General features: G+C 44.8%; 1 protein-coding gene across 2 annotated transcripts in view; it reads right to left on the bottom strand.

Annotated features, from left to right (window-relative positions):
• SETD5 (SET domain containing 5) overlaps window positions 1–18,677 on the bottom strand; it is a 173,355-nt gene that overhangs the window by 52,440 nt on the left and 102,238 nt on the right. For both annotated transcript variants that reach the window (XM_084634172.1, XM_084634171.1), the window contains exons 9-16: window positions 14,170–14,318; window positions 11,926–12,043; window positions 11,362–11,471; window positions 10,811–11,060; window positions 10,512–10,595; window positions 3,044–3,307; window positions 2,079–2,399; window positions 1,523–1,765 (exon numbers count right to left, since the gene is read on the bottom strand). In XM_084634172.1, coding sequence (XP_084490298.1) covers window positions 1,523–1,765; window positions 2,079–2,399; window positions 3,044–3,307; window positions 10,512–10,595; window positions 10,811–11,060; window positions 11,362–11,471; window positions 11,926–12,043; window positions 14,170–14,318 — 1,539 coding nt within the window. The remainder of the gene's footprint in view (window positions 1–1,522; window positions 1,766–2,078; window positions 2,400–3,043; window positions 3,308–10,511; window positions 10,596–10,810; window positions 11,061–11,361; window positions 11,472–11,925; window positions 12,044–14,169; window positions 14,319–18,677) is intronic.

Genomic DNA, 18,677 nt, shown 5'->3' with positions numbered 1-18,677 from the left:
AGCCTAGCAGCAGGACACTGCAGATATGGTTGGATGACAGTGTTATAGGTTCACATATATCAGGGGTGGCCAAACTTACTGACCTTCCGAGCCGCACACAACAATCTTCAGAAGTTCGAGAGCCGGGGCACACCTGCTGGGGCTCTGGGCTTCAGCCCCACGGGAAGTGCCTGCCAGGGCTTCAGCCCTGCTTCTGCTGAAGCCCCAAGCTCGGGCTGAAGCCCCATCTCCACTGCAAGGTAGAGGTTCCGAGCTCCCCCCTCCAGTCTGGTGGGTGGAGAATGGGGAAAGGGGGGAAAAAACGGGACACACAAGGGGGCTCTGCGAGCTGCACTTTAACTGTAAAAGCCACATGCAGCTCGCGAGCCATGGTTTGGCTACCCCGACATACATAATCAAAAGTGACAGAACCACACTCCGTAGAACCGTAAACAGGAGAGGCCTCAAGGTTAACTGTATTACTCCTTACACTGACTAGGACCAGCTCATAAGAAATGCAGGGATTCACTCTTGCAATCCTGTCCAACCAGCTAATCCATGTAGTGGAGTCAGGAACACCTTGTGAGCAAATCCAGTTCTTACAGTCTCATTAAAACAGTGGAATCCATCATACAGAATACTGACCTCTCTATCAGGTTAGGAACTGCAGCAACATTGGAAGACGAAAAATCCCACATCATGTGGCTGCCCCTGGAGCTGCTAAGTCATCACCACCCCATCACCACATTGGGAGAGGCAGGACTGAGTTTCAGAGGATGATCTCAGCCTTTCAGCTAGGCTGGCCCCTCACTCAAGAAAGGAGGTAGGGAGCCGAACCAGGCTCCCTGCCTGGATCTCACCCAAGGCTGGCTGCTTCTGAGTCCAACTCAGCAAGAGTATGAGCCCATTCCTCTCCCTTTGCTCTGGTGCTGCTTGCTAGGCACAGGAGAGCCCAGGCTCTAGAGCACTGGATCTCAGAGGGGACAGGAGAGTTCTGCTCAGGGACTGAACACACCAGGCTCTCTAACCCTTGAACTTCTCCCTGAGCAATTCCTCAACGCATGTAGACACGAGAAGAGTGGTTTCTTTCTGTGCTTCCTGTACAGCCCTGGCACATCCACTCCAAGGGGCACTTTGGCACATTCAGACCCAGACTCCAATCTCCTTCTTGTTACCATTTCACTTTTCTGTGAGCTCTGAGAACGGTCCACAAGGAGTCTGAGAACATGCATTAACACACCATGTCCTCACCCTCAGCTCCACTGACCTCTTACTCTACAGCAGTGTTTCTCACCCTTTTTGATTCCAGGGACTGGATTGCTGCCTTTCTCAATTGTGTCAGGGAAATCTCAGGGACTGGAAAAGAAGCTGCCACAGACCAGTTGTTGAGAAACACTACTCTAGAGTATGCAGAAATATGCTGGACAGAGCTAACTCATTGTGACTGCATAGCGACAAGCTTGACATGAAAAGCCTTTACAAGAGTGCGCTGATGTTAATATAACGTGGGTATTGAAGCCTTAACAGAAATGAGCAGACATACCTTTTTACAGGAGCTGTATATCCCATCCAGCTGAAGAGGCCTTCGACGTCTCTCAGGGATGAAAGGCGAGCCAAAGCGGATGTAGTGTTTGGGTGTGGTACAAATCAGTGGGGAGTGGATAAGACCTGGCAACATGTTGAGGGTTGTTGCCAAAACAGTGGGGTCTGTAGTAATACGTAAAGGACACTCGATGGGGCATTCCTGCTTTTCTGCCTTGTCATTCAGCCATTCTGTAACTAGATACTGAAGAAGAGAGCAATTACGAATACAGCAGGAACAGGCGAAGAATGAAAGCAATAAAACAGAGCATGTAAGAGTGTACTGCCCAAGACACCACCACACCAAGAGCTCAGTTATGTTCTGCAGGAAACGCATAGGGGAGAGGCACCTGATGTATCTCATCACAGACAGCAACAGTGTCCTGAAGGAAACACACTGGAGGAGAACTATATTAACACTGTGCACCAGATTCACTGCAAGTCTTCCAGAGACTCCATACGGGCCTGGCAGAGCCCATCCCCTCCCCATGTTTGATGAAGACTCTCACATCACTTACCTTTTTAGTTTTGGGGTACTTTACTGTGGCTCGGTTAGACTGGGATCCTGCAGCCAGCACCACAGCTGGGTCAGACCCCATCAATTGCTTACTTTCTCCTGGACCCTCTACACTGCTGACATCTGCGGCAGTTACTGAGCTGAAACTGCTTCCCTCCTCTGGGACAGCCTGGGAGAGCTCGGTCTGCTGGGAAATGGCCTGCTTCTGCCGTCTCAATCTTTGTGCTGAACTGGTCCGATATCGAGAAAAACGGCTTTTGGGTCGGGGCCTGGAGGGTTTGGCTTGAGCTGATTTCGTGATGGTCTTTTCTGGAATTGCATCCTACAATGCAAACCACATCATCAGTCTGAGACTTTCTAAGGTTCTCCCCTCTTCTCCTTTATTCTGCACGTGGGAATTAGGAATGAGTTATTTTCTGGCACTATCTAGCTAGCTTTGTTAGACTACACCCCATTAACGCCAGGCTCTGAGACGGTAGGGCTGGGAATGGCTTTGTGAATCCTCTTGAAGGGCTGGACATGTTTGTGCCTCAGTTTATTGCTTTTTCTCCCCTTTGCATCTCCACTCTGGAGTTTGGAAAAGGGACCGACTGGCACACTCAGGAGTGGTCTCAGCTTCAACAAGACACATATCAGAAAGCAGCAGCATGAGACTCACCCCCTGTTTGAAAGTAACTGTTGCCATTCCTGAGCACTGATAACACTGATTCAGTCCCAGACAATGACCTGCCCCACCACCATGAGACATTTGGCAATGGGAATTCAGATCCAGCATGGACTTGTTAACTGAAACGGTGCAAATACCTTTCTCCATGGCTCCAGTGTAAGCAGCCAGCTGGAGAGCATATCAGTGCACAAAAAGATCCAGACCCTTGGCCATTAGATATTAACCCTTGCAAGGCACCACAGGGGCTGTGTTGAACTTGCCTTGGTGTAAGCTATGCAACAGCCCTACCTCCAACTTACTGCTGTCTGTGTGGACCTCCGTGTGTTCACCCCAACATTGCTGATGCTGTTAGGAGTGCTTGGAGCAGCCCCACTTAAAGCTGAACTGCTGTCTTCAGTTTCAGGAGTCTCCATTTTCACCTCCTCCAACTCAGAAGCCTCAGGGTTAATGATGAATTCAGCATCTGTGCTGCTCCGATCTGATGGCTGCTCTCGTCTTCTCTTTCTCTTTTCCAAGTTTTCAAACATGTGCATGATGGCTTCTACCTTCCTCTCCTCTCGGGACTAGCATAGACAAGAATATATCCAGGTCAGCAATACCAGGCAAGCAAGAGGACAGTAAGGGGTAGGAAAAAGATCAGAAGTACAGTGGGCGGGGGGGGGGGGGGGCGGACAGCATATGGTCCACAAAGGTGATGGTGTAGAAGAGGGCTGGGAGGGGATTAATGATTCACAGAGAACTGGAATGCCTCATAATGAAAGGAGACTGTCTCAACTTAAACAAGTAAGGGACCAGCCTCCTGGCATTAGAACTGGCAGACTTGTTTGGAGAGGAGGAGATCTTTTATGTAACCCAAACAACCTAGCATGTATCTCCAACATGAACAGAAGTCAGATGTTTTACTATTGTCTCAGTTGGTATCAGTGGGGCATTCGAGTGCAGCAACCTTAGCATATGAGAGTTGCTGATGGGGCATCCTTCATGAAGGGCCTTCAACTTTTGAATTCGCTGCTTCCCACCCTGCTTGGTTCGACATACCCTGAATCTTTTCATTTTCTGGGCATGCTGTAATGCCCATCTGTTCACTGATGCATAGACCAAGGCCAGAAGGACCGTGATCATCTAGTCCAGTGGTGGACAACCTGCGGCCCATCAGGGTAATTTGATTGTGGGCCGCAAGACATTTTGCTGACATTGACTGTCTGCAGCTCCCAGTGGCCGTGGTTTGCCATTCTTGGCCAATGGGAGCTGCAGGAAGCGGCGGCCAGCATGTCCCTGCGGCCTGCCGCTTTCCGCAACTCCCATTGGCTAGGAATGGCGAACCGCCGCTACTGGAAGCTACGGGGGACTGTGCCTGTGGAAGGGCAATGTCAGCAAAATGTCTTGTGGCGAGCAATCAGATTACCCTGATGGGCCACATGCGGCCCACAGGTTGCCCACCACTGATCTAGTCTGACCTCATGCATAACACAGGGCAGAGAACTTCCCCAAAATAATTCCTACAGCAGATCTTTTAGAAAAACATCCAATTTTGATTTTAAAAAATCAGTGATGGAGAATCCATCAGAACCCTTGGTAAAATTATTTCAATGGTTAAGTACTCGCACAATTAAAAATTTACACCTTTTTGGAAATTTGACTTTGTCTAACTTCAATGTCCAGCCATTGGATTGTGTTACGCCAGTCTCTGCTAGAGTGAAAAAACCACCAACATATATTTGTTCCCCATGTGGATCCTTACAGACAATAAGTCACTCTTTAACCTTCTCTTTGTTTAGCTAAATAGATTAAGTTCCCTTAGTCTATCTCTATAAAGAATGTTTTCTAATCCTTCACAGAGACAAGCTGGGGGGTGAGGTAATACCTTTTATTGGACCAACTTCTGTAGGTGACAGAGACAAGCTTTCGAGCTTATCAATCATTCTCATGGCTCTCCTCTGAACTCTCTCCAATTTATCAACATCCAGGATTCCAGCAGCAGTCGCACCAGTGCCTAATACAGAGGTAAAATAACCTCTCGACTCCTACTTGAGATTCCCCTGGTTATGGATCCCAGGATCACATTAGCTCTTTCGGCCACAGCTTCTCACTGGGAGCTCATGTTCAGCTGACTATCCACCATCACATCCAAATCTTTTTCAGAATCACTGCTTCTCAGGAGAGAATCCCAAATCGTAGACTCATAGACTTTAAGGTCAGAGGGGACCATCATGATCATCTAGTTTGATCTCCTGCACATTACAGGCCACGTAAACTCACCCACCCACTCCTGTGACAGACCCCTAACCTCTGGCTGAGTTACTGAAGTCCTCAAATCATGATTTAAAGACTTCAAGTTACAGAGACACTAGTTTAAACCTGCAAGTTACCTGTGCTGCAGAGGAAGGGGAACCCCCCAGGGTCTCTGCCAGTCTGAACTGGGAGAAAATTCCTTCCTGACCCCAAATATAGCAATCAGTTCTACCCTGAGCATGTGGGCAAGACCCAGCAGCCAGATACCTAGGAAAGAATTACCTGTAGTAACTCAGGGCGCTCCACATCTAGTGTCCCATCACTGGCCATTGGAGATATTTGTTGCTAGCAGTCACAGATCAGCTACATGCCATTGTAGGCAGTCTCATCAAACCATCCCCTCCATAAACTTATCAAGCTCAGTCTTGAAGCCAGTTAGGTTTTTTGCCCCCACTGCTCCCCTTGGAAGGCTGTTCTAGAATGTCACTCCTCTGATGGTTAGAAACCTTTGTCTAATTTCAAGCCTAAACTTGTTGATGGCCAGTTTCTATCCATTTGTTCCGGTGTTCACATTGGTGCTTAATTTAAGTAACTCCTCTCCACACTGGCATTAGCCCTTCTCTGCACCTGTTCCTGTTTGAATTCATCTTTCTTAAACATGAGAAACCAGAACTGCACCCAGTATTCCAGGCAAGGTCTCACCAGTGCCTTTAATAATAGTTCTAACACTTTTCTTTCTCTACTGGAAATACCTCGTCTGATGCATCCTAGGACTGCAATAGTCTTTTTTGCGGCCACATCGTACTGATAGCTCATAGTCATTCGGTGATCAACCAATGTACCCGCATCTTTCTCCTCTTCTGTTGCTTCCAACTGATAAGTCCTCAGCTTATAGCAACAAATTCTTGTTATTAGTCCCTAGATGCAGGACCTTGCACTATTAAATTTCATCCCTTTTCTATTACTCCACTTTTCAAGGTCATCCAGATCTTCTATGGTCCTCCTCTGTATTGGCAATATCTCCCAACTCTGTGTCATCCTCAAATTTTATTAGCACACTCCCACTTTTTGTGCCAAGACTATTAATAAAAACATTACGTACGATAGGTCCGAAGACGGATCTCTGAGGAACTCCACTAGTAACCTCCCTCCAGCCTGACAGTTCACCTTTCAGTATGACCTGTTGTAGTCTCCCCTTTAACCAGTTCCTTATTCATCTTTCAATTCTCATATTAATCCCCATCTTCTCCGATTTAATAATTCCCCATGTGAAACTGTACCAAATGCCTTACTGAAATCGAGGTAGATGAAATCTACTGCATTTTCTTTGTCTAAAAATATCAGTTATTTTCTCACAGAAGGAGATCAGGTTGGTCTGGCATGATCTATCTTTTGTAAAACCATGTTGTATTTTATCCCAATTATCATTCACCTCTATGTCCTTAACAACGGTTTCCTTCAAAATTTATTCCCAGACCTTGAATACAATTGAGGTCAAAACAACAGGCCTGTAGTTTCCTGGATCACGTTTTTTCCTTTCTGAACAGGTACCATATTAACAATTCTCCAGTCATAGGGTATGACCCCAAGATTACAGATTCATTAAAAATCCTTGCTATTGGGCTTGCAATTTCATATGCCAGTTCCTTTAATGTTCTTCAATGGAGATTATCTGGGCCCCCTGATTTAGTCCCATTAAGCTGTTTGAGTTTGACTTCCACCTCAGATGTGGTAATTTCTACTTCCATATCCTCATTTTCATTAGCCATGCTGCCACTATTCCCAAAATCCTCATTAGCCTTATTAAAAATGGAGGCAACATATTTAAGTGTTGGGCCATGCTAGATTATCTTTAATCTCCACCCCATCCTCAGTGCTTAGCGATTCCACTTCTTTCCTTGTTTTCTTTTTATTTATATGGCTATATAAACTTTTCACTATTGGTTTTAATCTCCTTTGCAAGGTCCAGTTCTGCCTGGCTTTTGGCAACTCTCACTTTTTGTCTACATTTTCTGACTTCCAAGAGGTAGCTTTCCTTGCTGATCCATCCTATCTTTCTTTCCTTATAGGCTTTCTGCTTTTTCTTAATTACCTGTTGAGATGCTTGTTCATCCAGATTGGTCTGCAACCCTTCCCTATGAATTTTTTCCCCTTGCTTGGGATGCAGGCTTCAGATGGTTTCTGCAACATTGACAAAGTAATCCCAAGTCTCTCCCACATTCAGATCCTGGAGTTCTTCAGTCCAGTCTATTTTCCTAACTAATTCCCTTAATTTTTTTTTTAAAAGTTTGCCCTTTTGAAATCAGGGACCCCACTTGCAGATCTATTTTTGCTTATCCTTCCATTTAGTTTAAACTGAATTAGCTCATGATCACTTGAACAAGTTTGTCCCCTACAACCTTCTATGAGGTCCTCACTACCCACCACACCAAATCTAAAATGGCATCATCTCTTTTAGGTTCAGCGACTATTTAGTGAAGAAATCTACCAGTCATCACATCCAGGAAAATCTAGGCCCTACTATTATTAGTAGCACTTATTCTTCAATCTCTATCTGGGAAGTTAAAGTCTCCCATAATCACACAATTCCCAGTAGTATTATTTCATTAAAAACATTAGAGGTCTCAGATTGGATCCTAGGGGTCTGTAGCAGACTCCAAGCACTATCCAAGGAGAACCTTTCTTCCTCGAAGTGATTTTGACCCAAACAGACTAAATGTTATCCTTTACATCACTTCTAATTTCTTTACAATCTACCTCATCATTAATATACAGAGTTACTCCATCACCTTTACCTTTATTTCTGTCTTTCCTGAACAGCACATACCCTTCAATCCCTGTACTCCAGTCATGACTCCTATTCCACCACTCTTCTTGTTATTCCTATAGTATCTGGTTTTGCTTCCTGCACCAGTGGTTCTAGTTCCTCCATTTTGTTACCCAGGCTCCTCGCATTGATATACAGACAATTTAGTAGTTTCTGCTTGGCTTTGCCCACATTCCTCATCTGATTGGGTAGTCATTCTACTGCCAGTATCGCCTACCTGACTGTTAGCTTCATTGGCACTATCTTTCCTCTTAATGTCCATTCTCTTACTCACCATTGCTTCCTTTCTCCATTGCTGTATATTCTCTCTCTCTCTTCCTCCTGGTCAATATTAGAATCAGGCGCGGAGATTACTTGAGCATCTCCCAATTGTCTCCCTGGAGCTCCTTGTTTAAAACTCTTTTAATTAGTTGGGCCAACCGCCACCTCAAAAGTCCATTTCCCTCCCTACTCAGGGAGAGTCCATCCACTGAAGTCTTCTGTCCATGAATGCCTCCCACTGGACGAACATCCCAAAGCCCTTACTATAGTACCACTGCCTGAGCCATCTGTTGATCATCATAATCTTGTCTTGCCTTGGTTCTCCTCCTCTAGAGAGAGGCAGAATCCCACTGAAGGTCACCTGAGCCTCCATTTCTTTAAGTAAGTGTCTTCCCCAGCCTGGCAAAATCTCCTTTGATATGTTCTAGCAGTATTGTTTGTTCCCATGTGAAGGACAATCAGTGGATTCTTTCTTGATCCCATTAGGATCCTCTTCAGCCTCAGTTCCATATCCTGTATCTGAGCTCCCGGCAGACCGCACACCCCTCTGCTTTCCGGATCAGCTCTGATGACAGGCCTGTCTGTTTTTCTTAGTCGGGAGTCACCAATCACATAGACCTGCCTCTTCCTGGTGGTGGTGTGATTCTCCAGCCTTCTTCCTGTTTTTTCTGACTGCAAGTTCTCTTGCCTATTGTTCTCTTTTGTAATCTTCCGTGAGTCATCCTGTATCCTCCTGGGGCTCCAAACTCTGGCTATCTCCATTGACTCTTTCCCTCTTCTTACAGGAATAGCCGCTCTTCTCTTTTTCCTTGCCCTCCCACCTTCTGTTACGCCTGATGCATCTCTTTTTCATTTTCCAACTCAGCAAACATATTCCTGAGCTCTATTTCTCCCTCACTAGCTGGTCTTTTCCTCTGCCGGTTCTTGTAGTCACGTTTCTGCTGGCCATTTTCCTCACCCAGCAGTCTACCCTAACAGTTCTTGCACCTGCGAGTCTTGACATTTCCCTTCAGCCTCGTCTTGCCTTTTCTCCCTCATCTGCTTGAATCCCCTAGGAAACTCAACCTTAGTTTTGATCCTGTGAATATGACCTATATTCTTTATTTCTAGAGGTATGCTTTTACATTTAGCTGAATTACAACACACAGTGTTTGCGTGCACTCCATTTACAAAGTGACCCAGATCACCCTGAGTCAGTGATCTATCCTCTTCATTATTTACCACTATCCCAACTCCTGTGTCATTTGAAAACTTGACCAATGATGATTTTATGTTTTCTTCCAAGTCACTGATAAAAATGTTACTAAGAGTAGGGATCAGAACTGATCCATGCAGGATACCACTGGAAACAAACCCAATCTGTGGAAGCAGGCATTTCAGAGAGGGCTAAAGCATTTCGGGGGAACACGAAAAGTGGGTGATTTTGAACTGTGATATATGTGCTGGTTGGTGGATGGAGTATGCACTGCTGTTATTTTCATTGCACTTTCAATTAATGTCAAGGACACATCTCAGGATAAACATCCTCTTGAAGTACATACATTAAAAAAACCTAGTTCTTAGTTATACAGAAAACTACCACCCAGAAAACCAACCCAGATGCTATAAAGAAGGCACAATAGACTATAAATCCTTGGGAAAAAATCAAGGATTGTAGTGTTAGTTTAAGGGTCTCCTCAAAGATCTGAGAATAAACAGCAAGTAACCACACCAGAAAACCATAGTAGCTAGGGTTGCAAGGAAAAGGGAAGAAAAAGAGCAAAAGGACTGTGTGTTGCCAAAAATCTAAGTGGACTAAGGAGGACTTTTACAACCGTGTGTGTGCAAAACAAGGATCACTAATAAAAGATACAGGGAAGACATGCCTCCTAGGGCATTAGCTAGCAACCTTGCAAAAAAGTTGGAGGGAATTCAGAAAAAAGCAAAATGATCAGGGACCTGGAGGGATTGATATATAGGTGTGATTAAAGATTAAAACAGCTAAGTATATATAAGCTTGGCTAGGCTACAAAGGAGGGAGGGAAGGAGGAGGCATAGGGACATGATAGTAACCTAACAATATTTACTTTGAAGTGTTTGGACACCAGGGAGTAAGGAGAAATTATTTAGTGACCAAGAAAGGAGCTAGGACTAACTGAATGAAACCAAGAAAGAAAAAACATTCTTACCAATTGGATGTTGTAGGCTGTGAGACAGTCCCACAAAGCAAATGGTAGTTACTAGATTTTCTCCATCTCTAACTTATTGGAGCCTAACCAGCAGTGTACAGACATCGTGGGATGTGAAATCTGCCTGGTTCACCCTTCCTGACAAGTCAGTGGTTTCTGAACATTTGGAATCATGTCACTAAACAAGAGAAACAACCAATTGGCCCTGCGTGACCTGCTCCATCCTATACACCTGCCACGAAAAACAAAACTACAGATCAGAGTAGAAGAGGTACTCACCCGTCTGCTGTGAGCCAGGGCTCCCTGCTCATCCACAGCCTCCTCTCTTTCCCCCTCCTCTTGCTTCTCTTCTTTATCTGCAGCCTGAAGAGCAGAGAGAAGCCAGGACTCAGAGGAGTCACCATTGCAAAATGAAAATATGGAGCAACTGAAAAATTACTAGGATTAGTTTTGCTATCTCACTAGGGTGAGGCTTAAGAAAGAGCTGTGGCAGTTCTGGAGATACCAGCACCCTGTAGGACCAAAGTCCTCCACAGTGAATGATCAGACACCTGACATTATAAAGTGTCAAATTTTACCTCATTGTCACTGGCTGCAGCAGGTCCCTCTGGAACCTCCTCTGCCTGCTGGTTGCTGTTCTCATCTGATGCAATGCCCTGCTGTTCCAATTCTAGTTCCTTCCTACGGGCTTTCCGACGCCTAGTTTCTGCCCCAATCATCAGTGTGCCTAGAACAGGTGGAGGTAGGTGTTCTGCAGCATTTGGGTTCCGTTTCTGTACAGGGCAATTCCTGTTCCCCTTGTGACATGCACAATCCACTTTATAGTTGCTGGTCCAAAACACAAACATATCTGTGTCACTCCTCATTTCTCAGCCCTCCTACAGAGACATTAAATGCATCTGCTACTATAGATCTCACCAGGTGCCAAAGCAAGGAGAGCCTGCTACCTTCCAGCCTCTATCAGAGAAGAGGCCAGTAGAACTGGGCAGAATAGAATACATGAAAATACAATTCAGCAGATGATGGAGCAAAATGTAAGAAAAGAGGAAGGGGCTGGAGGAGGAGGAGGAGGAGGAGGAGGATGTCTGTGCCAGGAGACCAGCGCAGGCTGGTGAGATGACAGACTCACCAGATGCTGTACTCATAGTCAAAGGCAATGGTGACCTCTGTGTCCTTGGCAATGGTGGTGAGTGCATAGATACACAGGTGGATCATCCCATCAGCAATCACATGACGGACCTTCACAAACAAAACAGACAGAAACTGACACCCCAAGAGAGATGGGAGTTTCTGCATGGCACGCTAAAATTACCCTCTCAACTATCCTTAGAAAAAAGCCTGCTTTGCTGCCCTTCCCCATCCATTACTTTGTCCTATCCTGGACCACTCCTGTGCCCTGACCAGAGGAAACCTACGAGTCTTCCCTTCTCTAGCTCTCTTAGGCCTTCGGGAGAAAGGCTTGTGCTCCCCAACCTCTTCCCTCCCTGTTCCTCCATCTTCAGCCTACAGGCAGCCAAATGGGAAAAATCTGTACAGCCCTCTGATGGATTATCAAACTCTCTCTCTTCCCTTCACTGACATTACTTGTGGCCACTTCATTTTATTCAGGGCTTGAATGCTCATGAAAGGGGCTACACTAACACCTGTGCACTGCTGGCCTGTGTTTTCACTGACGGGGGAGCAGGAAGTTTACCTCTGCATTCGGTGTACAGGAACGCCTGATGAACCTGGCGTCGTTGCCAAAGGTGCGGGCATCCACACACATCTCAACACCGTTGAAGTTAGAGTAGAACAGCACAAAGGGGTATGGCCTAGGGAAGTAACAAACTCTTGTAATCCCCCCAGACTCAATTCCCACCACCAGTATAACAGCCACTCCTTACTGAACAGGAAGATGGGAAGCAGCTCTTCCTTTGCTTCTTTCACTCAGGGAGTTCATGCAGCTCCTAACTCATAATACAACAGATCTACCCAAAAAAAGAGATTTTTATTCCATAAATGGAAAAACACATAAGAATATAAGAATGGCCATATTGAGTAAGACCAATGGTTCATCTAGCCCAGTATCCTGTCTTCTGGCAGAGGCCAGTGCCAGATGCTTCAGAGGGAGTGAGCAGAACAGGGCAATTTATCGAGTGATCTATCCACTGTTGTCCATTTCCAACTTCTGGCACTCAGTAGTTATGGGACACCCAGACCATGGGCTTTGGTTCCTGATCATCTTGGCTAATTGGCATTGATGAATCTATCCTCCATGAACTTATCAAAGTTTTTTTTTATACTTTTGGCATTCACAACATCCCCTGGCAACGAGTGCCACAAGATGACTGTGCACTGTGTGCAGAAGTACTTCCTTATATTGGTTTTAAACTTGCTGCATATTAATGGACTCGGGTGATCACTGGCTTGTGCACTATGTGAGGGGGTCAATGACATTTCCTTATTCACGTTCTCCACACCACTCATGATTTTATAGACCTCTGTCGTATCCCCCCTTAGTCTCCTCTTTCCCAAGCTGAACAGTCCAAGCCTCTTTAATCTCCTCATATGGAAGCTGCTCCATCCCCCACTCATTTCTTGCCTCCCCATCTGTACTTTCCTAATTCGAATATATTTTTTTTTATATGGGGCAACCATAACTGCACAAGTATTCAAGGTGTGGGCGTACCATGAATTTATATAGTGGAATTATATTTTCTGTGCTATTACCTATTCCTTTCCTAAAGGTTTCTAATGTTGTTAGCTTTTTTGACTGCTGCTGCACATTGACTGGATGTTTTCAGAGAACTATCCATCATGATGCCAAGGTCTCTCTCGAGTGGTAACAGCTAATTCAGACCCCATCATTTTGTATGTATAGTTGGGATTATGTTCCCAATGTGCACTACTTTGAATTTATCAACATTGAATTTCATCTGCCATTTTGTTACCCAGTCATCCAGTTTTGAGATCACTTTGTAACACTTCACAGTCTGCCTTAGACCTAACTATCTTGAGTAATTTTGTATCATCTGCAAACTTTGCCACCTCACTGCTTACCCCTTTTTCCAGATCATTTATGAATTGGTTGAACAACACTGGTACCAGTACAGATCACTGGGGGACCCCGCTACTTACCTCTCTCCACTGTGAAAACTGATCATTAATTCCTACCCTTTGTTTCCTATCTCGTAACTAGTTACTGATTTATGAGAGGACCCTCATCCCATGACTCCTTACTTTGCTTAAGAGCTTTTGGTGAGGGACTTTGTCAAAGGCTTTCTGAAAATTCAAGTGCACTATATCCACTGGATCACTCATGTCCACATTTGTTCACACCTCAAATAATTCTAATAAGATTGGTGAGGCACGATTTCCCTTTACAAAATCTGGGTTGACTCTTCTCCAACATATCGTGTTCACCTGTGTCTCTGATAATTCTGTTCTTTACTATATTTGCAACCAGTCTGTCCGGTACTGAAGTTAGGCTGACTGGCCTGTAACTGCCAGGATGGCATCTGGAGCCTTTATTAAAAATCGGTGTCACATTAGCTATTCACCAGTTATCTGGTACAGAGGCTGATTTAAGCAATAAGTTACATACCATAGTTAGCAGTTCTGTAATTTCACATTTGAGTTCCATCAGAACTCTTGGGTGAATACAATCTGGTCCCGACTTATTACTGTTTAAATGTATCAGTTTGTTCCAAAACCACCTCTACTGACACCTCAATCTGGGACAGCTCCTCAGATGTGTCACCTAAATAGAATGGCTCAGTTGGGGGAATCTCCTTCAACTTAATCTGGGCTGTTTTATATCTTTTTTACTTTTCTGTGCCTGGCACAATTGCATGACCCCTTGTGGCAGGGTCTCTGGCAGCGTGGGGTTCCCCCACAGCGGTCCTCAATCACTCCATGCCCCTGTGCTCTCACACTGGTCATTGAATAGCACTCTTACTTTTTGAAGAAATGCCCATTGACCTCAAATTGCTGCCGTAACATAACTTTTCCTCGATATTCAATTATAAGGGTATCTAATGCCAAGTCTCTTGCTGCCCTCAAGATCTTCCGGTGCTTCTGAACCCGAGTCACTCTTCCCAGTTGCAACTGCAATGGAAACCAGAACAAAATATGAGAACTCAAAACAGAACCTCAGGCAACAACCCTGTAGATTTTATCCTATGATTTACATATGAACAAACTGGCTTCTAGTAACAGGACCTGGGAATTCTGACCAGCTCATGACACCACTCACTCCAAGACAGACATTTGGGCAACAGGCAATAACTTGGAAATAATGTTTATTCATAGGAATAGGAAAATTCATCTGTGCTTAACCAAAAATGTCCTTTCTTTGAGTAGTAAGATCAACAGATCCATTAGAATTGGTACTTCAGCTTGATTGCAGCTTGGGGGCAGAACCAGACCTGTCAATCACTGGCAGTAGGAGAATGCCCCACCTCCTTAAATTCCTTCCCTCTAGTTAAGATAATTTCCACAGCCAGGATAATTCAAAACTACTTTCCTAAATTACAAATTGAGGAAAAAGCACAATTTCTCTCACTGCTGAGCATGGTAAATTCTTCCTAATGACAACAACCCCAAATCCTTGGATGTCAATTTCCTTCTCTATTCTGGATGACCCATTTGTCTCCAGGATCTGAGGACCTTAATATTTGAAGAAAGCAAATTTTCAGGTAAGCATGGATAAACTTTCCTATTCTTCATGCTAAGGTCCACAGAGCTGTTACAGTGGGATTGTCAAAACAGTGTGTCTCCAGGGTGGGAAGCAGGATCATCCTTTAAATGTGGACACGCAAAATGTGGTAGATTATACATAACTCCTCCATCTCCCCCTGGACACCAATTCATGGAGAAGACTTCTGGCCCCGCCCCCCCAAAACTGCATCGGCTAAGACTGGATGACCAATATACAAACTTGGTGAACTTACCCGATATCTGTGTAGCAAATCTCAATACGTGACTACTCTGCCCTGAGACTGTCAGTGCTCCTAAGGGCTGAAATGCTTAACTGAAGGAAGAACATTTCTTGACTTCACGTAGGAAACGAATGCTATGACAATTGTGAGAACTGCCTATTTGAATTCAAAGTACGACACTGGGTCCCAATGGAGAAAGCTCCAAACTTAAAAAACAAAAGAAAAACCTCACACTTCTGATTGGAGACAGCAACTATCAGAAGGCCTATTCTGATAGATATGAAGTGTAACAACATTTCCTGCAGTGGTTCAATCTGGACTGTAAGGAGCAAAATGAGATTTCAAGGTTGTGGCTCTAGGACTTTGCAGGGTTGGAATAAGATTGATGCCCAAAGGTTTAATGTTGAAATTTGTACAAAACTTTCTTCCTTTCTTTTTTTTAAACACGTTGAGAACACTACACTACAGAGATTTGTACTTTTTGTTTGGACACTCTTATACACCCATAATAAAACCCTCTGGAGGATTTCAAGTCTATGCTTCATTAGTTTAACATGGAGTTAAAACTATGGACTTTGCACCAGCCAGTAGAACAAGTTCTCTCTTGTGGTCCATGAAAGCAATAATCACTTCATCCAAGTATTTATTTTAAACCAGTCTGGTTCCGGGTAGAAAACTGCTTTCAATATCTAATCGCCTTCTATGATGAGATTACTGGTTCTGTGGATGAAGGGAAAGCAGTGGATGTATTGTTTCTCGACTTTAGCAAAGCTTTGGACACGGTCTCCCACAGTATTCTTGTCAGCAAGTTAAAGTAGTACGGGCTGGATGAATGCACTATAAGGTGGGTAGAAAGTTGGCTAGATTGTCGGGCTCAATGGGTAGTGACCAATGGCTCCATGTCTAGTTGGCAGCCGGTGTCAAGTGGAGTGCCCCAGGGGTCGGTCCTGGGGCCGGTTTTGTTCAATATCTTCATAAATGATCTGGAGGATGGTGTGGCTTGCACTCTCAGCAAATTTGCGGATGATACTAAACTGGGAGGAGTGGTAGATACGCTGGAGGGCAGGGATAGGATACAGAGGGACCTAGACAAAATTGGAGGATTGGGCCAAAAGAAATCTGATGAGGTTCAATAAGGATAAGTGCAGGGTCCTGCACTTAGGATGGAAGAACCCAATGCACAGCTATAGACTAGGGACCGAATGGCTAGGCAGCAGTTCTGCGGAAAAGGACCTAGGGGTGACAGTGGACGAGAAGCTGGATATGAGTCAGCAGTGTGCCCTTGTTGCCAAGAAGGCCAATGGCATTTTGGGATGTATAAGTAGGGGTATAGCGAGCAGATCGAGGGACGTGATCGTCCCCGTCTATTCGACATTGGTGAGGCCTCATCTGGAGTACTGTGTCCAGTTTTGGGCCCCACACTACAAGAAGGATGTGGATAAATTGGAAAGAGTCCAGCGAAGGGCAACAAAAATGATTAGGGGCCTGGAACACATGACTTATGAGGAGAGGCTGAGGGAACTGGGATTGTTTAGTCTGCAGAAGAGAAGAATGAGGGGGGATTTGATAGCTGCTTTCAACTACCTGAGAGGTGGTTCCAGAGAGGATGGTTCTAGACTATTCTCAGTGGTAGAAGAGGACAGGACAAGGAGTCATGGTCTCAAGTTGCAGAGGGGGAGGTTTAGGTTGGATATTAGGAAAAACTTTTTCACTAGGAGGGTGGTGAAACACTGGAATGCGTTGCCTAGGGAGGTGGTGGAATCTCCTTCCTTAGAAGTTTTTAAGGTCAGGCTTGACAAAGCCCTGGCTGGGATGATTTAATTGGGGATTGGTCCTGCTTTTGAGCAGGGGGTTGGACTAGATGACCTCCTGAGGTCCCTTCCAACCCTGATATTCTATGATTCTATGATTCAATAGCAGACCTCCTCTATGAGAGAGGCATCCCAAGTGCCAATACTAGGTTAATGAGGCCTGAGAGCCATAGCTTCTACAGCCGGAAAGATAAACAGCATTACTGCTGCTCTCTCCTTCCTATCCCGGGAGCAATGGAAAAGGTGGGAAGACATACTGGAGGGAACTTACCCAGCTTCTGAAGTGTCATTCACTTCCTCACATTCCAGGTCCTATTACATTGAGACCCCGCAGGGTACTTTATTGTTTCCAGATACAAAAAAAGATGAACAAGGTATTTCCAGGTGTAGGAGCCACTCTGCTAATCCTTTAATGGACAGTGCACATACAGATAGGAAACTGTGCTCTGCCAAGGACAGGAGAATTTCTCTCTGTGGTAGGGCTGATTGTGTTTTGTTATTACGAAAATCCTACCAGACACATTGATTATTGAACCAAAACAGCTCCATTTTCCACGGAAAAAACAAAAAGAAAGAATCATTGTGTTCCGGCTGGTGGATGCTGTATTCTCTTTCTGATATTTATTCCCTGAGCTGAATTTGGAAGATCACTTTAAAAAAAAATTGATATTCTGCACTCACCAGTTGTGGAAGTGAAAAGTGTGCAACTGGAACTAGATCTCTGCCAATGCACAGAAGAGGGTGAGAAGCAGAGGGGATACCAGGAATTAGTGGAGAGATCTCTCACAAACCCCTGATCATTGAAGCATGCCTGTGTATGAGATCAAAATTCCAAACAGTGTCTTGTAAGAACTGGATTTTTGTTTGTGATACTTTTTGTTTTCCATTACGGTCATCTTCATCTTATGTCAATGTTTTTTCTGATCTGAGACTTTGTTCCAGATAGTATTCATCCTCAGTCCAGGCCTATGATAGACTTTGCTGGCACCATGAATCTGTCCTTGATTCAAGATACTCTAGAAACCATATCTCTGTGTTTCCTCCACTTTTTCTGTACAGACTCTTATTAGAAATATTGTCTAAGAACAGATAAGTGACTCTTCTTCCGTAAAGCCAACATTATTGCTACCATGATCCTTAGAGAGACACTCTGGGAGCACATAGAAGATCAAATAGTAAAGATCAAAGTTGGGAAGGGAAAGGAAAGAGGCTGCCACTCATCTACAAAACACAGGAATGATCAGAACATGGTTAAGTGGGAGTACAATGCTTTGAAGACAAGCTTTCTTTAGGAAAAAACTGTTAATGACCTTCCATAACTGTTCTTCGAGATGTGCTGCTCATGTCCGTTCCACGATAGGTGTGCATGCGCCATGCGAATGATTGCCAGAGAATGTTCCCTTAGGGGTATTTGCTGGGCTGACTGTAGCGCCCTCTGGAGCTGCACACGTATGTGCCAGTATAAGGGTGCTGCTGGCTCCACGCCTTGTCAGTTCCTTCTTACCGGTAACTCTGACAGAGAGGCCATGGAATGGACATGAGCAACATCTCAAAGAATAACAGTTACAGAAAGTTAGTAACCATTTTTTCTTCAAGTCCATTCCATGCTAGGTGACTCACAAGCAGAACCCCAGGAGGTGGGCTCAGAGTTAATGGACATGTTGACTGCAACACTGCTTTCCAAACTGGCATTGCCTTGGGCCTGTTGGGTGATG

The sequence above is a fragment of the Lepidochelys olivacea genome (genome assembly GCF_965140295.1).
Source record: "Lepidochelys olivacea isolate rLepOli2 genome assembly, chromosome: 7".
In the NCBI taxonomy this organism is placed as follows: Eukaryota; Metazoa; Chordata; order Testudines; family Cheloniidae; genus Lepidochelys; species Lepidochelys olivacea.
This window is presented reverse-complemented; position numbering and strand designations above follow the sequence as displayed.